The sequence below is a fragment of the Lepisosteus oculatus genome, chromosome 15 (genome assembly GCF_040954835.1).
Source record: "Lepisosteus oculatus isolate fLepOcu1 chromosome 15, fLepOcu1.hap2, whole genome shotgun sequence".
Taxonomy (NCBI): Eukaryota; Metazoa; Chordata; class Actinopteri; order Semionotiformes; family Lepisosteidae; genus Lepisosteus; species Lepisosteus oculatus.
The window spans coordinates 26,223,397-26,244,629 of NC_090710.1; the positions used below are offsets into that span (position 1 = coordinate 26,223,397).

Below are 21,233 nucleotides of genomic sequence, written 5' to 3' on the forward strand. Positions count from 1 at the left end.
CTAGATTTTTCAACTTTTGTGTGTTTTTAACATCCAGAAAGAAACGTTAAAACATTACGACTCCACTCTGCTCACTTTCAGTCCAGCTGGTCTCTAAAGTTCCAGTGCTAAATGGTGACTTTAATCTGCTTGCTTTTTTAGACATTTGGTTAATTTATTATTGCACTCGGGTGAGTTAAAAAAAAATTCAGACTTCAAGGTTACTGTCCACAACAAATTTCTCAACTTGCTAACCCATGATTCTGACTAAACAGATTTTAAAAATCGATCTCCTTATGATTAACAGACATAGGTGGGACTGGCCATATACTGTACCTAACACTTCCACAGTGAGCTTGTTTTCTTCAGTTGCATTACAGGCCAGGATACCTGAATGAGGGCAGTGGTCCAAGGTTGATACCAATCACAACCCGATTTGACCTTTTAATAGCTGAAAGCAAATTTTAAAAAAGGCTGTAAATAGAAATCAGAAATTAAAAAATAGTAATTATGAACATGACAAAACTAGAAAAAACTGAGGTCTCTCATGATCAAGCTTTGCAACAACCAGCTTAATGTAAACATTTGTAAACATTTGGTATGATTCTTCTCAAGTGTGATATTAGTAAATTTATATAACTGAGTTAATACTGAAGTATTTGATCTGTTTAATTTTTTTTATTTTAATTAGACCAGTACTAAAATACACTCTTACCATTCTTGATTCATAAGTCACATGAAAGAATTTATTTTGGTATAAAGGTTTACAGGATCATCCTCAGTTATCTGTTGATATTTTGAATCAAATGTTCTACCCCTGTTGAAAATAGTTTTTTTTTCCTCCATGCTATCCTCATCATATCGTAACGGTCGCGGTTTTGTAGTAATCTGAACTTTGTGACACAGCTTTGGGCTGTGTATGACTGTACTAGTTGAACATGTTTCATAGTAAATCAGAAAGACGGCCAAAATTCAAAATCCTGTTCTATACTATTACATAAATACAGCTATCTGAGTAGGAGTAGATTGTTCTCACTGTTTTTTTAGGGAACCTCTGTCAAAAGTGCAGTCATTTTAATGTATTCATTCCTAAAGTGAAAGTTTCAGTTTCAAAACTTCAGTTCAGCCGTTCTGGAAAAAAGTCACCTTTCCACAGCCGGTTCTCTTAGCTGCGATTACATATTTAGTTGAGAAATAAGTCTTAAATTAGTCAGAACAGGCATACTGTAGGTCAACACGACACGGCTGATGAAACTAGAAACTAAATACTTGAAGTATGTAGAAGTATATAGAGGCTCGTTCACATTTTTACCCACTGTAACCTCACAAGGTGTGTATTAATAAACCTTATTAACATGAACTTTATATTTGAAACCATTTTAGAAGAGTACATATTAGTGAATTCACCACTAATATGCATCAGTATTTGCAAAGATTAGTTGGTGTTTTATGTTTTTTGAATAACATTAATATATAAATATAATTCACCTTTTGTGGATATATGCTTAGCCTTTTGTGAACTAAAGAAACACATTTATCTGCGTTTACACTGGTAACGTTGGTAACAATGTGGTACGTCTGAAGCACTGTATTCTGGGAATATTGAACTACTTGCTGTGGGGAGGTGTCTACAAAACAAATGGCAGCAAACGTCACGAAGTTCTGTACCAAAAGGTTTAATAATTTGAATAACACTTTTGAAATTTTTAATTCACAATGCAAAGTGTAATGATTTCCGCCCTTCATTGTTTCAAGGAGAAACAAATATGGCTCATGCTATACCGACTGCAAGAGTTTGTCCTTCACACATCGTCTTACATCTGTACAAACACACTTAGAAACAGTGGCTTAGCCTGTTACATATTGAAAGATAAAAAGAACCTGGGCATGTAATAACACCGATACTATGAGGACGTGTAACAATAAATAACGGTATTGTGTCGATCATGTGTTTGGCCGCTTTTGACAGCGTTTAGAGAAAACGCGTTAGTGTTGGAAGTGATGAAGAAAGCAGGCATTTTGAGAAAGGGGGTTATTTACGCAAGCCAGATGCCAGGCGTTGCTCTTGGCTTGCTGGTCAGTTCCGAATCGGGAGTAATCAAACATACATACTGTACCAACCACACCGACCAGCCCTCGCTGCCTTAACAAGTGGGCTGTGAGACCGGAGGAAGGCACTAGCCCAGCCAAGGTATGACCACAATGCACATCGGTATTCAGCAAATTGTACAACCCCCCCCAAAAAAAAGACACAACCACACTCAGCGCTTACACGGCAAGAGTGCAATAAAAGCATTGCATTCTGCACTAGCTTAACAATAACAATACTACTGGCAATGCCCTTTAAGTTCAAATAATCGTAATAGTTACCACTTACTAATTGTTGTTGTTTCCATTTTAATAATACTACGACTCCTGGTTGTTAATGGATTTCAGGACCATCCTGTTCGCAGCATAATCGTCAACACTGCACCAGAACGCGACCGGGGGAAGAAAATGTGCAATATAAATAATTTGACACAGCTAAATCAAAGGCCTCCCGACATACAGCGCCACATCCAGTAAAATTAACCTAATAGTAAATAACACCCATCCGCTAAGTGTACTATGAAATAGGCGATATGAAATTATGCACTGCCTTCTTAAGACGGGCCACGCCGTGCTATTCGCTCATACACACATTCCTCTGACGTTGAGCTCAGTGTACACACAGCTGGTGTGACTAGAAAAAGCTGTTCGGTTACATTGAGAAGAGGGACAGCCAAGGCAGGAGGCTGCCGAGTGGAAAACACACACACACAGCCAAAATAAAATAAAATCTTTCGCTGTAAGTACCAGCCGCTCGTCGGATACGATTGCCAGCGTTGGTGCCGGTCATGGTTGCTGGTCGTGCTGGGTTTTGTTTCCGTCATTCTTTCAAACTTGCGCTGAAAGGATACATTGCAGTGAAGCCATGAGCCTGCTTAGTCGTTATCAATCTGTGTTCTGCTGCCTTTCTCTTGGGGCTTGTACAATAGTATTTAACCCTCGGCTTTGCGCATGTCAGGGCTTAGTCCTGTCAAAGGAACCAGAGACCAAATTACGGTTTTGCTCGGAATATACAATCGGTGGTCGGTCGGATTCGCGTTTTATAGTAACTGTTTTAAATGTCGTGTGTCTAGTTTAGACCCCACGGATATGCTGTCTCGAGCATCCCCCCCAGTATAAAAGCTATTCATAATCTTTTCCTACAACTTCTGTTTACGGGATAAGTTGATGCTTCTGATTTTCGGTATACACAGCAAGCAGACATTACTGCAGAGCTATAAAACCGATGCCGTGTCGATCCAGTATGGCCAGCTACTGTACATACTGTGTCTAGGTCTGTCTTGAAAACGCTGCTTAAATTTCTTTCCACACCTTTGTTCTGTTAATCGTGATAGGAATTTCATATTTCAAACCGAGCAGGGTGAAGGCAAACAAGCGTAAACAAATAATGTTCACGTCCAGTGTTATTTTTCGTTTCACAATATCCGTAACAGCCGGAGAGAAGTGCGTATCGTTGCAAGTGGCCAGTGTAAGTGATGTGGCCTTCACAGGCATGGTTGTTGATACAGTACCGTTGTCCTTAATAGATACAGAGTGTAGACAGGTAACTGTACAATTTTGATTAACTTGAGATGAATTCCATTTAGGTTTAGATAATACCGAAGACTTTGATGTGTCCATTTGCTGGGAGAAAAACTGTAAACATGCTAATATGAGGTTTTAAAAAGTCGGAAAAAAACCTTGGATCGTGTTCTATAGATTAAAATACAAAATAAGTTAAACTGGAACCATCAGTAACATCTGATTGGATGAATGGCTTGTTCTTATCCAAGGTTTCTTATGGTTTTAGAGCTCCATGGTGTATTCATCAGTTTTTACTTTTTTTAGTAGCTAGCAAAAATGTAAAGTTTATAAACTTCATAAACATCAGAAGACATCTATCACTCTATTAATGTATGCAGATTTTTCAAATAATAAAATATAAGGATTTGGAGTATTGATTAAAGGTTTTTGGTGTCATTTTAATTAATTAATCTCTCTTGATTGACGATGAAGACTTAATTTACTTCACTGTTACAGAAGCATTAAATCATTAGAGGCATTAGTTAGACAATCGGGCACAGCGATGAGATGATTTAACCCATGGAATATTGTTTTCTATGTGAAAATCGACAAATAAAACACAGAAAGAACCAATATGCCCTGCATATCAAGAGAATAGTGCCTTTGCTCCCTCTGTATGTGCCCTAGCCTGGACAACATCAGGGCAGTGCCAGAAATTTCAAGCCGTGCGAGATGTTACCCATGAAACGCCACGACATTAGGCCATTCTCTAACGGATCACGTGTCACCTTGCCAAGATTAATGAGGGGAGCCAACTGTGATGGTCAGACCAGGAGTTATCTAGTTGCTTCAGAACAGCTTTACCACTTGCCGTTGTAGATGACAACCCTGCATGGCACTATGTTGATCAGGAGCTGGGACCTCATCCTCAGTGGGCAAAGAACGTCCTCATGCTGATCAGTTTACAAGATAAGAAGGGGACAGTTATATCTTGGATGCCTTACTCACCTGACTCGAGCCCCACTGAATGTTTATGGGATGCCGTGAGGCGTCTAGGGATCGCAGACCAGTGAACGGGCACGTGCTTGTCCAGAGCGGATGAGAGAAGTGGAGAAGAATTCCGCAAGATAGCCTTTGCAGTCTGGTGCAAAGCATGTGTCACTGATGTACAACTTGCATTGCTTTCACCCGTGCTGCTAGCATGTGGTCTTCTCAGTAGATCACACCTGTTGGTGACCAATGTTAACCACCATCATGAATTTACCTGTGGTACATTTCTTTTGTTGCTCAGTGGATTTTGAAACTGACATTACACGTTCAACACCACACAGGCCTTCTCGTGGTATTCTAGGACAGTGGAGTTTAACCTTCTTGCTTTAAGGTTTCTCTGTAATGTTGTGAAGGTTTTAAGTTTTATTTTAGTTCTTATATTGTGTCTGCCGGTGTCCCAGCTGACTAGTCTTCTAGGCTCCCCGTACAGTTCTTAGGAAGGTGTCTGAAGTTTTAGTTTGTCTGCATAATATCTGTGGCCTTTGTAAGTGTATCATTAGCCTTCTAGATATGATGCTCATGTTCCTTGGTTAAATGGGAATATTGCAGGTGTTTGGATCTTGGATTATATTTAGATTGTTTATCAACATAGAGATACATAGATTTAAATAGGATACCAATGTGGATTTTCTATCTGGTGAATAACCTCTTTAAATCTGAGATGTGTTTCCTCAGAATAGAGTATGTGATCATACTCATACAGTGTGGCCCATGTTTTAGACTTCAATACATATATATGGTAATTTCCTTAGCACTTAATACAATATACTGCAAGGGAAGTCCATCCAGAATATTATAGAGAAGTTAGGGACATATTCTTGGGATCAGTTTTTGGTGTCTCATGTCACATGCAATGGTTTAGCTGTTTAGAAGAGAGTGCAGGAGTTTGGAGAGGGTATTATAATGATTCAGTGATCTGTGGAGGTGTCGTCTATTGAACCTGTGTATGTTTTACAATATTGACGGAGTACCCATTAAAACGTTGATGGTAAATATAGACTAAGGTGTCCAGGTGTTGGACAGACTCCTGAGTGACATCAATACTTATGATTACTTAAATGTTTTTCAAAATTACAAGAAATGGTGATGTCAGCAAAGAAACTAATGTAAGGCCTCAGATCATCTCTAATTATTATAACAACACTAATGTTATTTGTCTCATTCTGTGGAATTGAATTAGGTTTTATAAGAAGTGTAGAATCATCCTGTAAGGCGTTGTTAACATATGTTTGTACAGTATTGTTTTTTTTTAATACAAAAACTGCCTGAACTTCATTTGGATGCTAATCTCTGTGGTACAATGTTTATTAAAACCTAATCAGAACAGAGAAATCTAAATTAGTATGTAAGAAAAAGAAAAGGTTAATATAAATTTCTGTTATTCATTAGTGAATTACTACAAAAAGTTTCAGAATAAAAGTTTCAAAATAGAATGATTTCATTTGGTAAAGTACATCCCTTCATAATCCTAATCCTATCATAATTCCGTTCCATTTCTGCGAACCTTTTTACATTTTTCCTGATCCATGTTGCAAATACAGCCATTTTGACTCAGTCTTATCATTTTTATTACAGATGCAAGATGTGTTTATCATATTAAACAAGAACAAACATTAAGCTTTTATGATTTATTCTTTTATCATCAGTCATGATTTGTCTTAATTATTAATGGGGCCACAAAGTCTTAAGGAAAGTATTTCGGACTGCTGTATGATCTGATTATTCAGACTGAGCTCTCTAAGCCATGCTGATGGAGTAGTAGTAGAACAGCTGAGATTGTACTAATGTCCCAAATAAAGCTCTTAGAAATACAGACTAAAATGTAGCAATGTGTTATATGATTTCTCAGTTTGTACAAAATGAGTAACACTTAACCACAAAACTTAAGTTCACATTATAAATGCTAGAAATATTCAAGTACTCTGGCAGTGTATCAGGTACAGTGTGATACCATCTGTATAACTGAGCATTCTCATTTAATGACAACGGCCTTGCTATAATAAACAAAAATGGCTACATGATAGCCCCTGTTTAGAATTCTGTCAGCTTTTGTAGCATGGGAGAGAAGAAAATATATATAAATATAAATTTATATTTAAATTTAGTCATTTTACAAATTGTATGGTTGTGAAGCTGAAGTCACAATTTACAAATGAGATAGCAGTTTTAGACATCTTACGTATTAGTTTAATAAGTATCTTTTAAGTGCTGGATATTATTATACGTATAACACTTGCATTGCTGTGCTAGGATAAAATTATTTTTGCTATTAAAATTGAATGAAGTAATTTCCATTTTATCTTCCTGTCTGTATTGCAAGAGTGTTCCCGAGGGAAGGCAAAGTCTGTGTTCTGAGAGATTCTGAGGCTGAGGGAGGTTTTGCAGCAGTATTTCGTATCATTTACCTTTTGGCTCCCTGTCACACAGAACCTGGATATGTCAGAGACTGTAAACATGACTGAAGTCCAGCCTCTGTTTCCTTCTGTTTTGATGATTATGATTGAGTAGGTGTTTGGATCAGAGTCAGTGTTTTATTATCGGTAAATAGATAAAAGAGGCAATTAAAATGAAAAACAATAAAGTCTTTTAGGATTTTGAAGCAGTGCCAGATTGAAGTTAGTAAGGCTGGCACAAAATCATACAAAGTATGAATCAAATTCAAAATTATGAATTTTCATTCGGAGTTACTTACTAGTTATGTGGCATCTGCAAGTGCATTATGGAGCAGGGAGGTTTAACTCCACTAGAAATGTCAAGACTGCTGGTTTCAGTGCAAGGGTTTTCTTATGCCTTTTTAGATTATGGAAGCAAGCAGGAAGGGTGATATTTTAATATTATTTACCTTCCTAGAACTGGCACGTCTAAGAAATAGGTTTGGGAGTGTTGGATATTGAGCTTTGTCAGCACAGATATCAATAGCCAGATCCAGTAATTCAAATGGAATGTAGTAATCAGTTATTTTCATCAAACATTCCTAGTTATACATTTACAGTATCATTTTAAAAAGCATTTGGGTAGAAAAGTTAATCAGATGAAACAGATATTTTATTATGAAAGCCTTGTCCACTCAAGACTTTATTTTGTTTTCCTCCTAATTAGCGTAACTGAAAGTAAATTATTTACGTTAAAGAAATGATTTGCAGCTACAAAACTCTTTCCTCATTTGTGTATATTGCTAATTTGAGTTCATAGTCCAGCCACATGGCCATATAAAACCACCTGGATTTAGATACAACTTTCACCATTCTTACCTACACATTTCAAAATGTGTTTACTGAGAAAGTTTTGTGTTACTTCTAAATACTGTATCAGCTGTTTTCTGTTGAAAAGCAAAGCAATGTTTTGGGACTTACTTCAGTTACCTTTATAAAAAGCACTTCATTAAAAAATGATGTATTTCCAATTGTAGGATGTACTTGAGACTTGGGATTTGTGAACAAATCTGGCTTGATTTGAGGGGTTTTAACTCTCGCTATGTGTCTGTGAGACTGGCTGTTCTCTAGCTTCAGAAGGGGAAGCTTGTGTGCTTTCAGGGCTGAGACTTTTTCTCTTGCGCCACATTCTTGACAGGTTTTCAGGTTGAGACACAGGACTTCCTGGTGTAGTGGCATAATGGACAAAATACTGAACTACACACTCCCTGGAATTAGAAGTCATATGTTTTCTTCCTGTGTTGTATAAATAGCTCTGTGTTTTGAAGAAAGGGATTGAATTTGCTCCAAGAAACCACATTTACCTTGTTTTTTTCTGGTTACTATTAAATAGACTTGAGTTAATCAGAAAAGACACAAAAACACTTTGACTCATGTCAGATCTTCAGATTTTATATACTTTTTTTATATTGTGGAATCCCCCAGTTATTATTTTGTGTGAATATCAGAAGGTCTTGTTGTGGATTGTGATGACTCCTATTATGCATTTCCATTTTCCCAAGGAATTTTTGTGCAGTGCATTTTTTCTCTAAATCCAGTAAACATGATTTGACTACAGTATAAAATTCACTGTGGATCATTGGGCAACTATCTCACTATACCTGTGCAGTTAAAGTCATTCTCTATAAAGCACTTTTTATATATTCTTCATATAATACTGTATATAACATATTGCATTTGTTATACATTCTTTAAAACACATTACAGTCATTTAAATTTTCTACATAACATATTTGGCTCTAGGATATATTACATTACATGTATATTTTAAAGTATTTTTGGAGAGTAGAAAGTATAAAGGTTGATGTGTCAATTACAAATAAAAGACAGTGCAACAGTTGCAAAGCCTTGTGTAGCTGTAAATACTACAGCTGCCCTACATACTGTAGCCGCCCTGACCTTAAATATAAAAGCCTGACACCAGGCTACATTTCTCCGACACTGGGCCTACATTCTGAAGGGTTTAAGAAAGCTGAATTAATTAAGGCAGGTTTTTAATTAAGGTATGGAAATGTGCTTTTGTTGAAGCAAATCTCCATAAATGAAAGTCTCCATGTTTGTGGAAGCATTCCAAACATTCTAGGGTGTGCCTGAAATATTTCAAAGGCACTTTCATGTGTGCATGCTTGTATGTATTCTAACACCTGAACCACAGCTGGATTTCTGTGCAGAAAATAAATCTGGCTGGAATTTGTTGGTTCACTGTAATGTTCAGTGTAGCTGTTCTCGGAATCTCTGTCGGTCCATTTCCAGGCAATGGCTTTTCACTTTGCCTGGCAGAGAGGAGACAAAACTGCTAACCAAGGAACAAATAGCCTGATGGGCAACAGACACGAACCTTTTTATATTCATTATTAAGGCTGAGCTTTGAAAGACAGAAACGCTTGTATGTGTGCAAATAAGGAACTTGAAAACTTAAGACTTTTGTTTTTACAGCAGAGGTGTCCAAATTCGTTTCAGAAAGGCCAGCACTCTACATTTTATATGGAAACATGGAAATAATGCATTGCTGAAGACCTGTAAATATGTAATTTCCAAATTAGTAAAGAACCTGTTTAAAAAGGTTGCTTAGAAGTGCTGTAAATGAAACGGACATTATATCAAGTCTGTGATTAGTAGATTGTTATTCCAACCAAAATGAAAAATGATTGTGAAAATGTTTACTTCTTAAAAGCCGACATCCAGGCAGGTGTTGTGAGGATCTAAGGCATAGGGCTGCATTTTTATTGTGGGCTTAGAGGTGACCACAATAACGCTATCCTTATCCTAATGGATATTTTACTGTACAGGAAAAATAAAGAAAATGAAAACACTGTGATTAATGTCTGTGTGCAAATAAAAAGAAAATTCTTAATTTCGTAAACATTGCAAGTTTTCTGCTAGGTTAGATTTGAAGTTTGGTCAGGTAAAGCTGAAAAATTCAAAGAGCTGGAGAGATGAATGCGGAAAACAATGTGCTTCAGAAAGTACACTAAGAATAACATGGCATGCAGGAATTCTTTGTATTGAAAGGTTTATGGAGTGTTTTAGAAATAATAAATGTGGCTTCACCTGCTTGGCTGAGGGGATAAGGAGGCTGGGAATCCCCCTACAGGGTGAGAAGTGACCAAGGGGCTGCTGCAGAAGTGGAGGAGGGACACAACACAGCTATGCGAAGGAGAGAAAGGGATTACTTACAGTATTAATGATGTTTCAGGTGAGGAAATGACGTCAGGAGTGACTATGAATTACTGACTGTTGAGGCTGGTTGAACTTGGCTGTTGTCATCCCTCCTGAACTTTCGTTCTGTACTTCATTAAAAGACCTTTCTCGGTGTTATGGTCTTGTATCACCCGATCTTGTTCGTTTTGCTTCCGGTCTTAGTTTGAAAATGAATTCTTGGCTGTTGAACAGAAACCTTCCTCAACAGGAGGCTTGAGAGGATTCAGTTTTCCCAATTTATTTCACTCTTTTTTTTTTTTGTCTTTCTCGCTGCAGGTACTGAAGTGAGGCACAGCAAGCAGTCAAAATGCCGCTGTTTGGTAAATCTCACAAGAGCCCAGCTGATATTGTGAGGATTTTAAAAGAAAACCTGGCGATTTTAGTGAAGCAGGATAAGAAGACAGAAAAGGTAAATCAGTATAAGATCTTATGTATGCCAAATGCTGTAGCAGGGTAGTGCTGGTTAAAAACTCTGGGCTCTCATTCGCCCTCCAGAGTTGGCTGTCGCCATGGCAGCATTGAAGTGGTCCCAGTGGCACTGCTGATTGGATCATTGTAAAATGAACTGGGTGCTTTATGTCTGGCTGCAGAAAAGTGTCTCACTGAGGCTGGCTGGGATTCAGTGAGGCCTTGTGACACGAGAGATGTTAATGGCCTTGAGTCGGGCTGTAGGCTGAGCTGTGTTCATTCCCCAGCGTGGCAGAAATCTGTTCGGATGCTGTTTTGTCAGCAGCGCCCACAACTGAGGCCAAAAGTGAAATAGTAGGATATTTAAAATAGGATATTTTAAAAGGGAAAAACACATTTTTCTTCAGAAGTAAGGTATCTTGTTTTTACAGTGATTTGTTTTCCAGGATGAAATTTTAATGTACCCTTTACTCAGTGACCTACAGTACATCCAGCCTTGTGTGAACCCACATCTCACATACAAAAAAGCCATGCAATGCGTGTGACAGCAGTGAGAATACTGATGCGCAAGTCAGGATGTATTGTATGTGGAAAGCATTGAGGAAAACCATCTGCTGTATATTCTAATTCAGCTGTAGGCACATGTTTTCATATCATATTTCATATCAGCTCCATATGAAACGACATGAGGGAAATGACGTTAATAAATCAGTTGTTTCTATTTAGGGATGTATTTTACACACTGTTGTAAAAGCAGCACTGTGGCTCTGCTTGATCTTTAATTTAAAAGGGTCTGTGAATGTAATTATCAGAAGATGCAGGTTAAAGGGTGCTATTTATAGACATAGTGATTTGAACTTGTTTACTATTCCAGTGATGTGTTCTTAAAAATCAGTTAATCTAATCCCTCTACAATGCTGTTCCTTTTGTAGTCATACTGTATCAAATGTATCTCTCCGCCTAGTGGTGACTGGTGGTAAAACATCATTTCAGTCATGGGCAACCCAGCATGGGGTTTCATAAGGACAGAAGAATTTGTCTTTAAACCAAGTCCTGAGGTTTTTGCTGTTCATTTTTTGTATCAATTGTTGCCCCTGTTGTACGCATATTTAGTTTGATAGCTAAAAAAACCCAACAAAACCCTGCAATAACGAAACAAGGCTGATTGCTCTGAAGTTTATGTCTTGACTAAACAGCTAATTGTTGAGCCTTATCTGTAACTGGCATATGGCTGACAGGCAACATTGATCACTCTTCCCAGAACCAGTGTGACTTGGATTTCCTTCTTTACAGTACCTAATGGGGCTTCCAGTAAGTCTTTGTGCTTTAGTTATTTTGCCATGGGTATTTAAGAGATCTTGTACAAATATTATTTCAGCATCAAAAATAACCATGGACTTGTACATTGTCTGAAACGCAAAATGAATGCAATTCAGATGTTAATGTTTGTTAAAAAAATACCTAATACTTGTGTGTTTAGTGATGTTAATTATGGTTTTATCACACAGAGACTATTCAAACACAGTAGTGGCTTAAGGGGAGGGGATGTTTCTTGATAATAAACAGAGAGGAGCATTATTAGGCGACAGTTCAGCATGACTGAACTGTATGACAAGGGGCAAGCTAATTGAATCAGTCCCTTAAACAATAGATGTTGTGCCGAAGTTGTTTGATATGCAGAGGTATGAATAGCAAATGCTTTGTATAATACCTCTATCTTCACTGTTTGTTTTGTGACGCCAGGCTTCGGAGGAAGTATCTAAGTGTCTGGTGGCAATGAAGGAGATTCTGTATGGCACTAATGACAAGGAGCCTCACACAGAGACAGTTGCCCAGCTGGCTCAGGAGCTATACAATAGCGGGCTTCTCATCTCTCTGATTGAAAACCTACAGGTCGTAGATTTCGAGGTATGACAACACTCAGTCTCTATCGTGTCACTGTTGAAATTACTTATACAGTTGATTTCTGCTTTTTGGTAACTTCAAAGTAAAAGCATATTTTACAGATGCATCGTTTGGTATCAGTGGGATTTCCATCATTACAATAAGAGACTCAATATTTTTTACAACACAGCTCAAATGGAATGAACCTAATAGGAATCCACTATAAAGAACCATCTCACAGAAGTGTGAACATAAGCTAAATGCCTGAGCTGAGGCCATACAGTCACATCTTACAAACATTAATGTACAAATAACCCTCACCCTCAACGACAGGAGGATCTTTGACCCACTATAATATCAGTGATAAATGGTGAATATTGTCATTTTGGAAAATAATTTGGAATTTTTCAAAGTAATTCTGAACAAATAGGTTTCTGCAGGGCATTTCATTAACATTTTTATTTTATTAGTATTGTGGTGCAGTTTTATGAATGTAAGAATTGAGAGAAGGCTACTCAGCACACTGTGGCACAACGTCAGCCTGAACAAATTGACTTGTAATAAACTTGTAAAAATAAAAGAAGCTCCAGCTGTGAATGTGTCTTTAAATGTTAACTTTATAGAGAAAATAAGATTAAACATTATGCATGTAGCCTTGAATCCCTACAAAGAGTGTTATTTGCAATGATTAAACGGTGAAATGTGGTAATTAAACTGTGTGGCTACTTTACCAAACTGCAGAATACTCAGTGACTGTTTTGCCTTCTCCGGGCTTTCATGTACAACAGGGGAAGAAAGATGTCTGCCAAATTTTCAATAACATCCTCAGAAGGCAGATCGGTACCCGCAGTCCAACGGTGGAGTATATCTGTTCCCATCAGCCAGTATTGTTCATGCTGTTAAAGGGGTGAGGTTCATTTTATTCTCCTTATATTCTGCTAGAATATAATAACAGAGCAATGCAGTCTTGATTGTGACAGCTCAAAGCCCATTCGAAAGGGACACATCAGATAGCACCTTTATTATAACAGCTGTGTGATCCATGATTGTCCAGCTGGCAGGTAGACCATAACAAATGCTGAGATTTAAAAAAGTCATGATTCATTTAATTTTTAATGTTATAAAACCATGGGCTAAAAGACATTGGCAAAAACATGTTGAAATTGCTCTTCAGGATTAAAAGTTTGATGCGATTTTTTTTTTTGCTTTTTTGTGGTTGTTCTTTTCAGTGGCTGCTATGGCTGCTATGTAGCTGCTTACATGCAGAGGAATTTCATAAGGAACAAGGCAATACTGTACAGAATACTGTGAACATAATGAATTGAGTACCTGTGTATTATGAGAGCATTGGTCTCTATTTTTTTTTCCTTTCATACTGTACAGGCCCAGACCTTTTCTGCCACCTCATAAATTATAAATGCTATTTCTCTCATGAAATTAATTAAAAATAACTTCTCAAAAGGCCCATTAAAACACCAGACTTTGATGCGGCATATACTTGTCCTGTGTCGGTTTCGGGTATTGGATGGTGCAATATTACTGATGTTTAAAAGACGCAAGTGCGGAAGACTAAAATGTGGCACTGTGGTGCTCTTATTGATCTTGTCAGCTATGAAACGCCACAGGTGGCTCTGAACTGTGGCATCATGCTGAGAGAGTGCATCAGACACGAGCCCCTGGCCAAGATTATTCTGCACTCTGAGCAGTTCCGGGACTTCTTCAGCTATGTGGAATTGTCAACATTTGACATCGCCTCTGATGCATTTGCTACATTTAAGGTAAGCTATTTAGCAGGCATGAGGGAGGGATGATGCTGAACTGCACATTTTCCATTTGCACTCTCTTCCTAGGCTTTGGGAAGTGGTGTTTATCTGAAGGATCAGATATTCTCTCCTCTCTCGAGCCTTGGTGCTAGTTTACCATACAGGGTTTTACAGTATCAGCCACTGTGCCAGTTTTATGTAACATAAGAATAGTTCAAATCAGTTAGTTATTAAGTGCACTCTTGTAGCTCTTCTTTTGTGATTCAAAAGGTGAGCTTTTAGTGTCTCTGTGTGACACTCCTTGTCATTAGTCATTTTTTCACCTAGCTACATTTTCCAAAATTAATTCTTAGAATCATAGTGTTGCTGATAGACCTGTGTTGATGACACTTCAAAGAAAATGCCTCCCCATATTGATCAGTTGTAATGTTTTCGACCTGTTTCAATCTTTACTGCTCCCTTAATATGTATTAAGGGTCTCATGGGCACTTTACTTTAAAACTGAGTAATACCATAGTATTATTAATTACTATTAAATACTGTAGTAACACCAACTCATTCATTTCCCTATTAATATTGACATCTTGTTTTGCTTGTTTACTGTATTGCATACTGGAGGTCATTTTTATCAAGTTTATAATCACAATTATTCTGTGTTATACTATATGCCCTATTTCAAATTGCTAGTTGGTATTGTAAGTCCAGAAAAACTGTTAATCTTTTAAATGCCCTAAAGCATGGCTGTGATGTACAGGAGAGCAAACAGGCCCTGGCTAACCAATCCCAAACCCCCCCCCCCCGTGGGCTGAGCCAATCATGTGCTGCTTCCTGTGGAATCAAGGACACGATTGGCTAGTGATATGACACAAGCTCAAATGTGCGATGGCTAAGATTGGTTGGGAAAAAAAATAGAAAATCGCTAAGTATCTTCTTGGGAACAAAGTACCTTCATGGGTTGAGCTACTCAGTACTTCTTGGAGTCTAGTTTCTAAAACTTAAAAAAATCTACGGAAATGTATCATGACTGGAGAGGACACATTTGAGTTACTAAAATAGGAGACCCTGCTCTTCTCAAGTGATGTGTCGCTATGAGAACACTGCACACGGTGTTTTATCCCCGAAACAGTCTCTCTCTGACTATAATTATTATTAGAGATAATAATAATTTTTGTAATAAACCATTATTATAAGATCATGTTTGTTCACATCTCACATCAAGATAGAATAACAACATGGGTTGAATTAAAACAAGTATTATTGTGTTTAATTAGTGTTTGACTCGACCTGTAGTACATGATATGCCTGGGTGAGCTAGACCTTGAACCCCTTGGTTTCCTCCACGAGGAGCTGCAGTTTACTCAGGCCAATTGTCCTAACCTCCCAATTTAATGGGGCACTTCACACATCAGACCACCATATTCCAACCCTGCTCTGCCACTGATCCGGTGCTCTGTCATTGAGCTGCCTTCAGACTGCGACAGTGCCCTCACCAGTACTAGCCTGCGTCACAGAAGGATACTCTTGACTGAATCCGCCTCATTCTGTAGATCCCTAGTCCGCCTGTCAGCAGCCCGTCTCCAGCTCTCCACCGGATCAGTGGGGCGGTTCCCTACCAGAATCCCGTACAGCAGTACACAGTTCCCTTGTCTGCATCAGTCCTGAAAGCTGCGCTCGCTACCAATCCTGTCAGATCTCCATCTCCATCTTCCTTCCACTATCTCCACCTGTCTTTATCCTGCCTCAGCCATCCCTGCCTGACTCCACTTTCCTCTTATCCTCACTTGCCTTTTTGCACTTGGATCCTCTAGCCTGTCAGCAAGATATGTCTGTCTCCAACCAGCCTTATAACACCACACAGTCATATGCTGTGTATAGCAAGAGAAAGGGATATTTCTGGGGGTATTACTATAATAATGCTTCAGTTGCGCAGTTGAATAAAGCAAACAGACAACACAGAATATTTATGTTGAAATGTGTGTTTTATATGGAAACAATTATGTAGATCCCTTAAAAATGTAATCCATTGGCACTGTGTTGAAGGCATTGCTTCTGTTATATATGACCCTAAAATGTTCTAACAGATTTTAAATGTTTGATGTTTCTTCTTTCACAGGATTTACTTACAAGGCACAAGGTTTTGGTTGCAGAATATTTAGAACATAATTATGATGCGGTAAGTAAGAATATTACATCTACAGACCATTGAGCAAAAAAGGCCTTTATATGATTTTTAAGGGCTGGACATATTTAAGGGAAACATTTGCTCGAGAGGGGAAGCAAATAAAAAAATGTAAAGATTTTCAACAACTGTGAGCATTTTGTGTTAATTTGTGTGAAATGTTAACTCCTGTACCTGCAGCAAGGTGATTCTGATCACACATCATGTGGAGCAGGGTGTCTAGCTTAGCTCTCAACGATGTATTGCACCAGTTCTCAACTGGATAGGAGCAGCTGTAGCTGCTTTTCCCAGCTCATACCATGCTACTGATCTACCGGGAGCTACACAGCCTGCTGTCTGTCTGTATAGAGTTTTATTGTATGTTCTTCCCATGTTTGCAGAGGTTTCCTCCAGCTGCTTGGTTTCCTCCCACAGTCCAAAGACATACTGTACATACTGGCAGGTTAATTCGATTCTGGGAAAATTGACCCTAGTTGTGTGTGTGTGCCCTGTGATGGAGTGGCATCCTGTCCAGGGTGTATCCTGCCTTGCACTCGTTGCTTGCCAGGATAGGCTCCGGCTCCCTTCCGACTCTGTATAAATTAGAAAATGGTTATAAAATGGATGGATGTAAAGAAATACTAATTTGTTCTGAAAGACACCAGGGACTGTATTTTCACTGTCATGGTTTTGTTTCTTGCTAGGTGTTTGCAGACTATGAAAAACTTCTGCATTCAGAGAACTATGTGACAAAGAGACAGTCATTAAAGGTATATTCCTTTGAGTGTGTGCACCTTGTTTTCTTCCCTGGCTAGTTATAACTTATTTTTCAGATATCACTTGTTTTCTTAGAAGCTCTAAGCAGGGACCCTACGAATCAAAAGAAATCTAACAATTTATCTTTGTGTATGTTTTTAGAAAAAATATATAGATTTTGGATACTGATTAAATGACTGACCATGAGACATTTGAGTTTTTTTTTTTTACATTTTAGCTGTTGCATGTTTACACTAGTGAAAATCAGGGAAAAAAACTCACAAAGGAATTAATTTGCCCCAATCTTCAAGAGAATAGTGCCCTTGTGTATGTTGGAAGCTAGACTCAATACATTTTATCTAACAGCCACCAGGTTACAGCCAAACAGTCTGTCAATGTTAAGGCTCAATCTGGGTGATCACAAGTCACAACACCTCTCCCAGATCAACACATTATCACGCTCCACTTTCGTGATTGGATTTGCACTGTTTCCACCTCTGCAATCAGGCTGGGGCAACAGCTGGCTCATCAGCAGCTGAGTTGTGTGGAGGTGGCTCCTCAGTCATCATGTGTGGGCCGGGCAATGGGAGGTTCAAGAAACTAATGGACTAGTTAGGAATGTGCTATAGACCCCCCAGTTGTAGTGATTGATGGTACATTGACAGCACAGCATTACATTGATCATGTTCATCTTTCTTATGTGCACCTTCTACGTCACGTAGATTCTACAAAAAAAAACATTGTATCAGTATATGTATTATATGTATTTGTATATTGCTAATCTCATAAAGCCTTTTTGTGTAAAAAGGACCTTGATTCTACAACACATCAATATTTGTATCCAGGATTGTATTCACAAAGACATATTTTTACTATCTGAGCAAAAGCCAAAACAGTTTGTGTTGTATGCAAATGTTTTGTGTTTCTCTCCAAGCTTTTAGGAGAGCTTCTCCTGGACAGGCACAATTTCACTGTGATGACAAGATACATCAGCAAGCCTGAAAACCTCAAGCTGATGATGAACCTTCTCCGCGACAAGAGTCCCAATATACAGTTTGAGGCTTTCCACGTGTTCAAGGTAGGAAATGCTAACTGAAACCCTTAGCCCAGCTAGTGCAGCGAACCAGTAATTGCACAGAACGATCTGCTGAAGCTAACTGGGAGAATTGGGAGATAAGCATACACCTAAAAAAATGGTGAAAATAAGGAACATGGGTTAAGCACATTGAATGTTTGTTTCTGGCTTCCAAGCTAGTTTCACTCACTGTGTTCTGGAAGGAGCGTATCCTATGTGGGACACTTAAGGCAGCTGTCCTGCAGGTTCTGCGGACTCATTTACATAAACAAATATTGAAGTGTGGATGAAATACTAAAATATATCAATCATTTCAGCAACTCCATAACCAGGAAAGAACAGAGAGCAAAACATGGCTACAGCCACAGCACCAGTACACAGACCACACGGAAAAACCTGGGCAAAAGGGAACAGTTTGTGTTTAGGCGGACAAACTGTCCGATGTGTATACTTTGACACCCCTGGAATACACGGAGAAAGAGCTTTGCTCATGTGCGTTTGTGTCTCTTCAGGTTTTCGTGGCCAACCCCAACAAAACACAGCCCATCGTAGACATCCTGCTGAAGAATCAGACTAAGCTGATCGAATTCCTCAGCAACTTCCAGAAGGATCGAACGGATGACGAGCAGTTCAACGACGAGAAGACCTATCTTATCAAACAGATCCGGGACCTGAAGAAACCTGCCTCATAGACTTTTTCACAACACCGCGAACACCTTTTTATTAAAAAAAATAGCAAACTTTTTTCCAAGTCCATCAAGCTTACAAAGAAAAGGTTTCCAATACAGATCACTGTATCTGTTTTACATTCATAAACCTACACCATTAGTTACCATTAGTGCCACCAGTTCCAGTTCTGGTTCAATTTGTTTTGATTTTCTACTCTCAAGGGAGAACTGAAGGTTATAATAACTTAACCTCATCTGGAGCTAAAACTCCCTCCCTAGGGTTTAAAGTTTAATGGCTGATCATCAATGGAGAAACCAGCAGGACCCATATTACCAGCAGCCTACTAATGAAATCAATGTTTGCATCATGCTGCCTGCTGTTAGGATATTTTAAGTCCATTTAATTTCTGTTAACACTCCTGGACTTATGGCAGTCAAAACACAGGCTACTATTAAAATCTCAATCCATGGTTAGTGAATGTACATTTAAAGATGCAATACTAACTTTTTGTAGGGAGAGCAGAAGGGATAGACTGATTCGTTATAACACTGCAGTGCGTGTTCATTGTGTATGTGTGTGAGACATCTAACATGATACCATTTTGAGACTAGCATTCTTTTTCTCTTTGGATTGTTGTACTTGTGGAAACAGGGCTTTTATTAACAGTAGATTTGAAGCTTTCAAAAAAAAAACAGATAACAAAGAAAAACCTTCACCAGCTGACTAGTATACAAATTTGTTTGAGTGTGTTAGTTATTAAAAAGCGCAGGGACTAGCCTGAACAATTCACAATATTATAAATGTGGCTTTGAAAAACAAGAAGTTGATGAAATTGCCAGTATAAAAGAAAACTAATGCGTTTATAAACCTAAGTAATATTGATCTTATTTAACTAAAAATCTAACATTTTAATTATTTGTTCTCTTTGCTGGACACTGAAGGTGGCAATTTAGATAGACTTTTGTTTGCTCTAACTTTTAAATCTTTTAACTGTATATCTTCTTTTTGTTAAATTGGGCTGTATCGCAATATTTTTTTAAGTATTTACATTTTGCCTTCATGTGTATAAAAGCTCATTTGACACATTTAGGAATTGCTGTGTAGAGTGGCTGATGATTTCATGACTACCTTTTTAGCGGCTTTGTTTTCCAGTGCAAATAAGAAGCAAATGAGAATATTATTTTATGATTGGTATTTATATGCGTGATTTGTAATATTGTGATTTTTCTTAGCTTTTTCTGATTATTTAGAAACAGGCAGAAAATGTGTCTTTCTAAAACAAAAAGCTTCAGAAAGGTGAGGACACAAATTCAAAAAGGTGCCTTCTTTGCTTATGTAACACCTATTCTTTAGGGGGAGCTTAATATAAATTAAGAACTTTTATTTTTATTGTATTAAGCGATGAACCCCTCAAGCCTCATTTTCTCAAATTCTGTAATTCCAAAGTGTTTTGCTTTAAAGCTGATTTTGAAATGAAAAAGATACATTTGTAAAGTATTTCAGCGCACAATGTGAATAAGGTGACCAGGAGTAGTTCTTGCTGACAAAAAAATGTTAGCCTGCCGACATCGTGCCAGAACATGAACACGACTACCAGAAGTAGTCCTTATTAAAATAAAAAAAATATTTTAAACTGGCTTGGACCACACAGTTTTAGCTGAATGTCATTTCTAATGCAGGGTGAAAACAAACATTCCCTTTCACATAGATGTAAAAATGTGATAATTCAGTTGTGCATGATAGACGTAATCAATTATTTCCAAATTTAGATTTTTGTTTAGAAACAAATTTCGGCAAATTTATTCCCAATGTTTTATGAACAACTCTGCATGTGATAAGAGGATGGGTACACAAAAGATTATCATATGGCTGCTTTATACCTATATATTCTATATATAAAAGGATTGTTAATGGTGAAGCATACTGTATGGTTAGCTTTTTAAAAAGAAATGTTTATTTCTTATCCTATATTACAGAGGACACTAGCTCTTAAATTAAATCAAGGTGGTCCCACCTGAGACCGACATGCTAATTTATAGCCTGTACCCGAGCCAACATAAAACAGAACACTCCAGTTGAGATCTTAAATATATATTTCCACTTTCCGTTTTCAAATGGAAATTGCAGAAATAAAGTTGATCATTTTTGTTGTGAAATTTCATTTTAAGTCACCACACTGTTGTATATTTCCACCTAATGTTAGTGTACCACATCACTGATGAAAGACAATAAAAGATTACCACCCTCTGTGCTTGATTGCTATTCTT

General features: G+C 37.9%; 1 protein-coding gene across 2 annotated transcripts; it reads left to right on the forward strand.

Moving 5' to 3' along the window:
* The first annotated feature begins 2,705 nt into the window (after positions 1–2,705).
* Positions 2,706–21,213, forward strand: cab39l (calcium binding protein 39-like). Of its 2 annotated transcripts, none has more exons than XM_006639170.3 (9): positions 2,706–2,806; positions 10,530–10,662; positions 12,405–12,569; positions 13,334–13,452; positions 14,155–14,323; positions 16,422–16,481; positions 17,171–17,236; positions 18,157–18,300; positions 18,810–21,213. In XM_006639170.3, exons 2-9 carry the CDS (start codon positions 10,561–10,563, stop codon positions 18,987–18,989), a joined length of 1,005 nt encoding a protein of 334 aa, XP_006639233.1. In that variant the 5' UTR covers positions 2,706–2,806; positions 10,530–10,560; the 3' UTR covers positions 18,990–21,213. The 2 variants fall into 2 exon arrangements, with proteins under 2 accessions (XP_006639233.1, XP_015219754.1); XM_015364268.2 differs by lacking the exon at positions 2,706–2,806 and adding an exon at positions 10,162–10,248.
* The last annotated feature ends 20 nt before the right edge of the window (positions 21,214–21,233 follow it).

Coding starts and splice junctions, on each gene's coding strand:
- cab39l (XM_006639170.3), top strand. CDS start 10,561: ATGCCGCTGTTTGGTAAATCTCACAAGAGCCCAGCTGATATTGTGAGG. Junction 13,453..14,154: donor TTGTTCATGCTGTTAAAGGG/GTGAGGTTCATT, acceptor TGATCTTGTCAG/CTATGAAACGCCACAGGTGG. Junction 14,324..16,421: donor ATGCATTTGCTACATTTAAG/GTAAGCTATTTA, acceptor CTTCTTTCACAG/GATTTACTTACAAGGCACAA.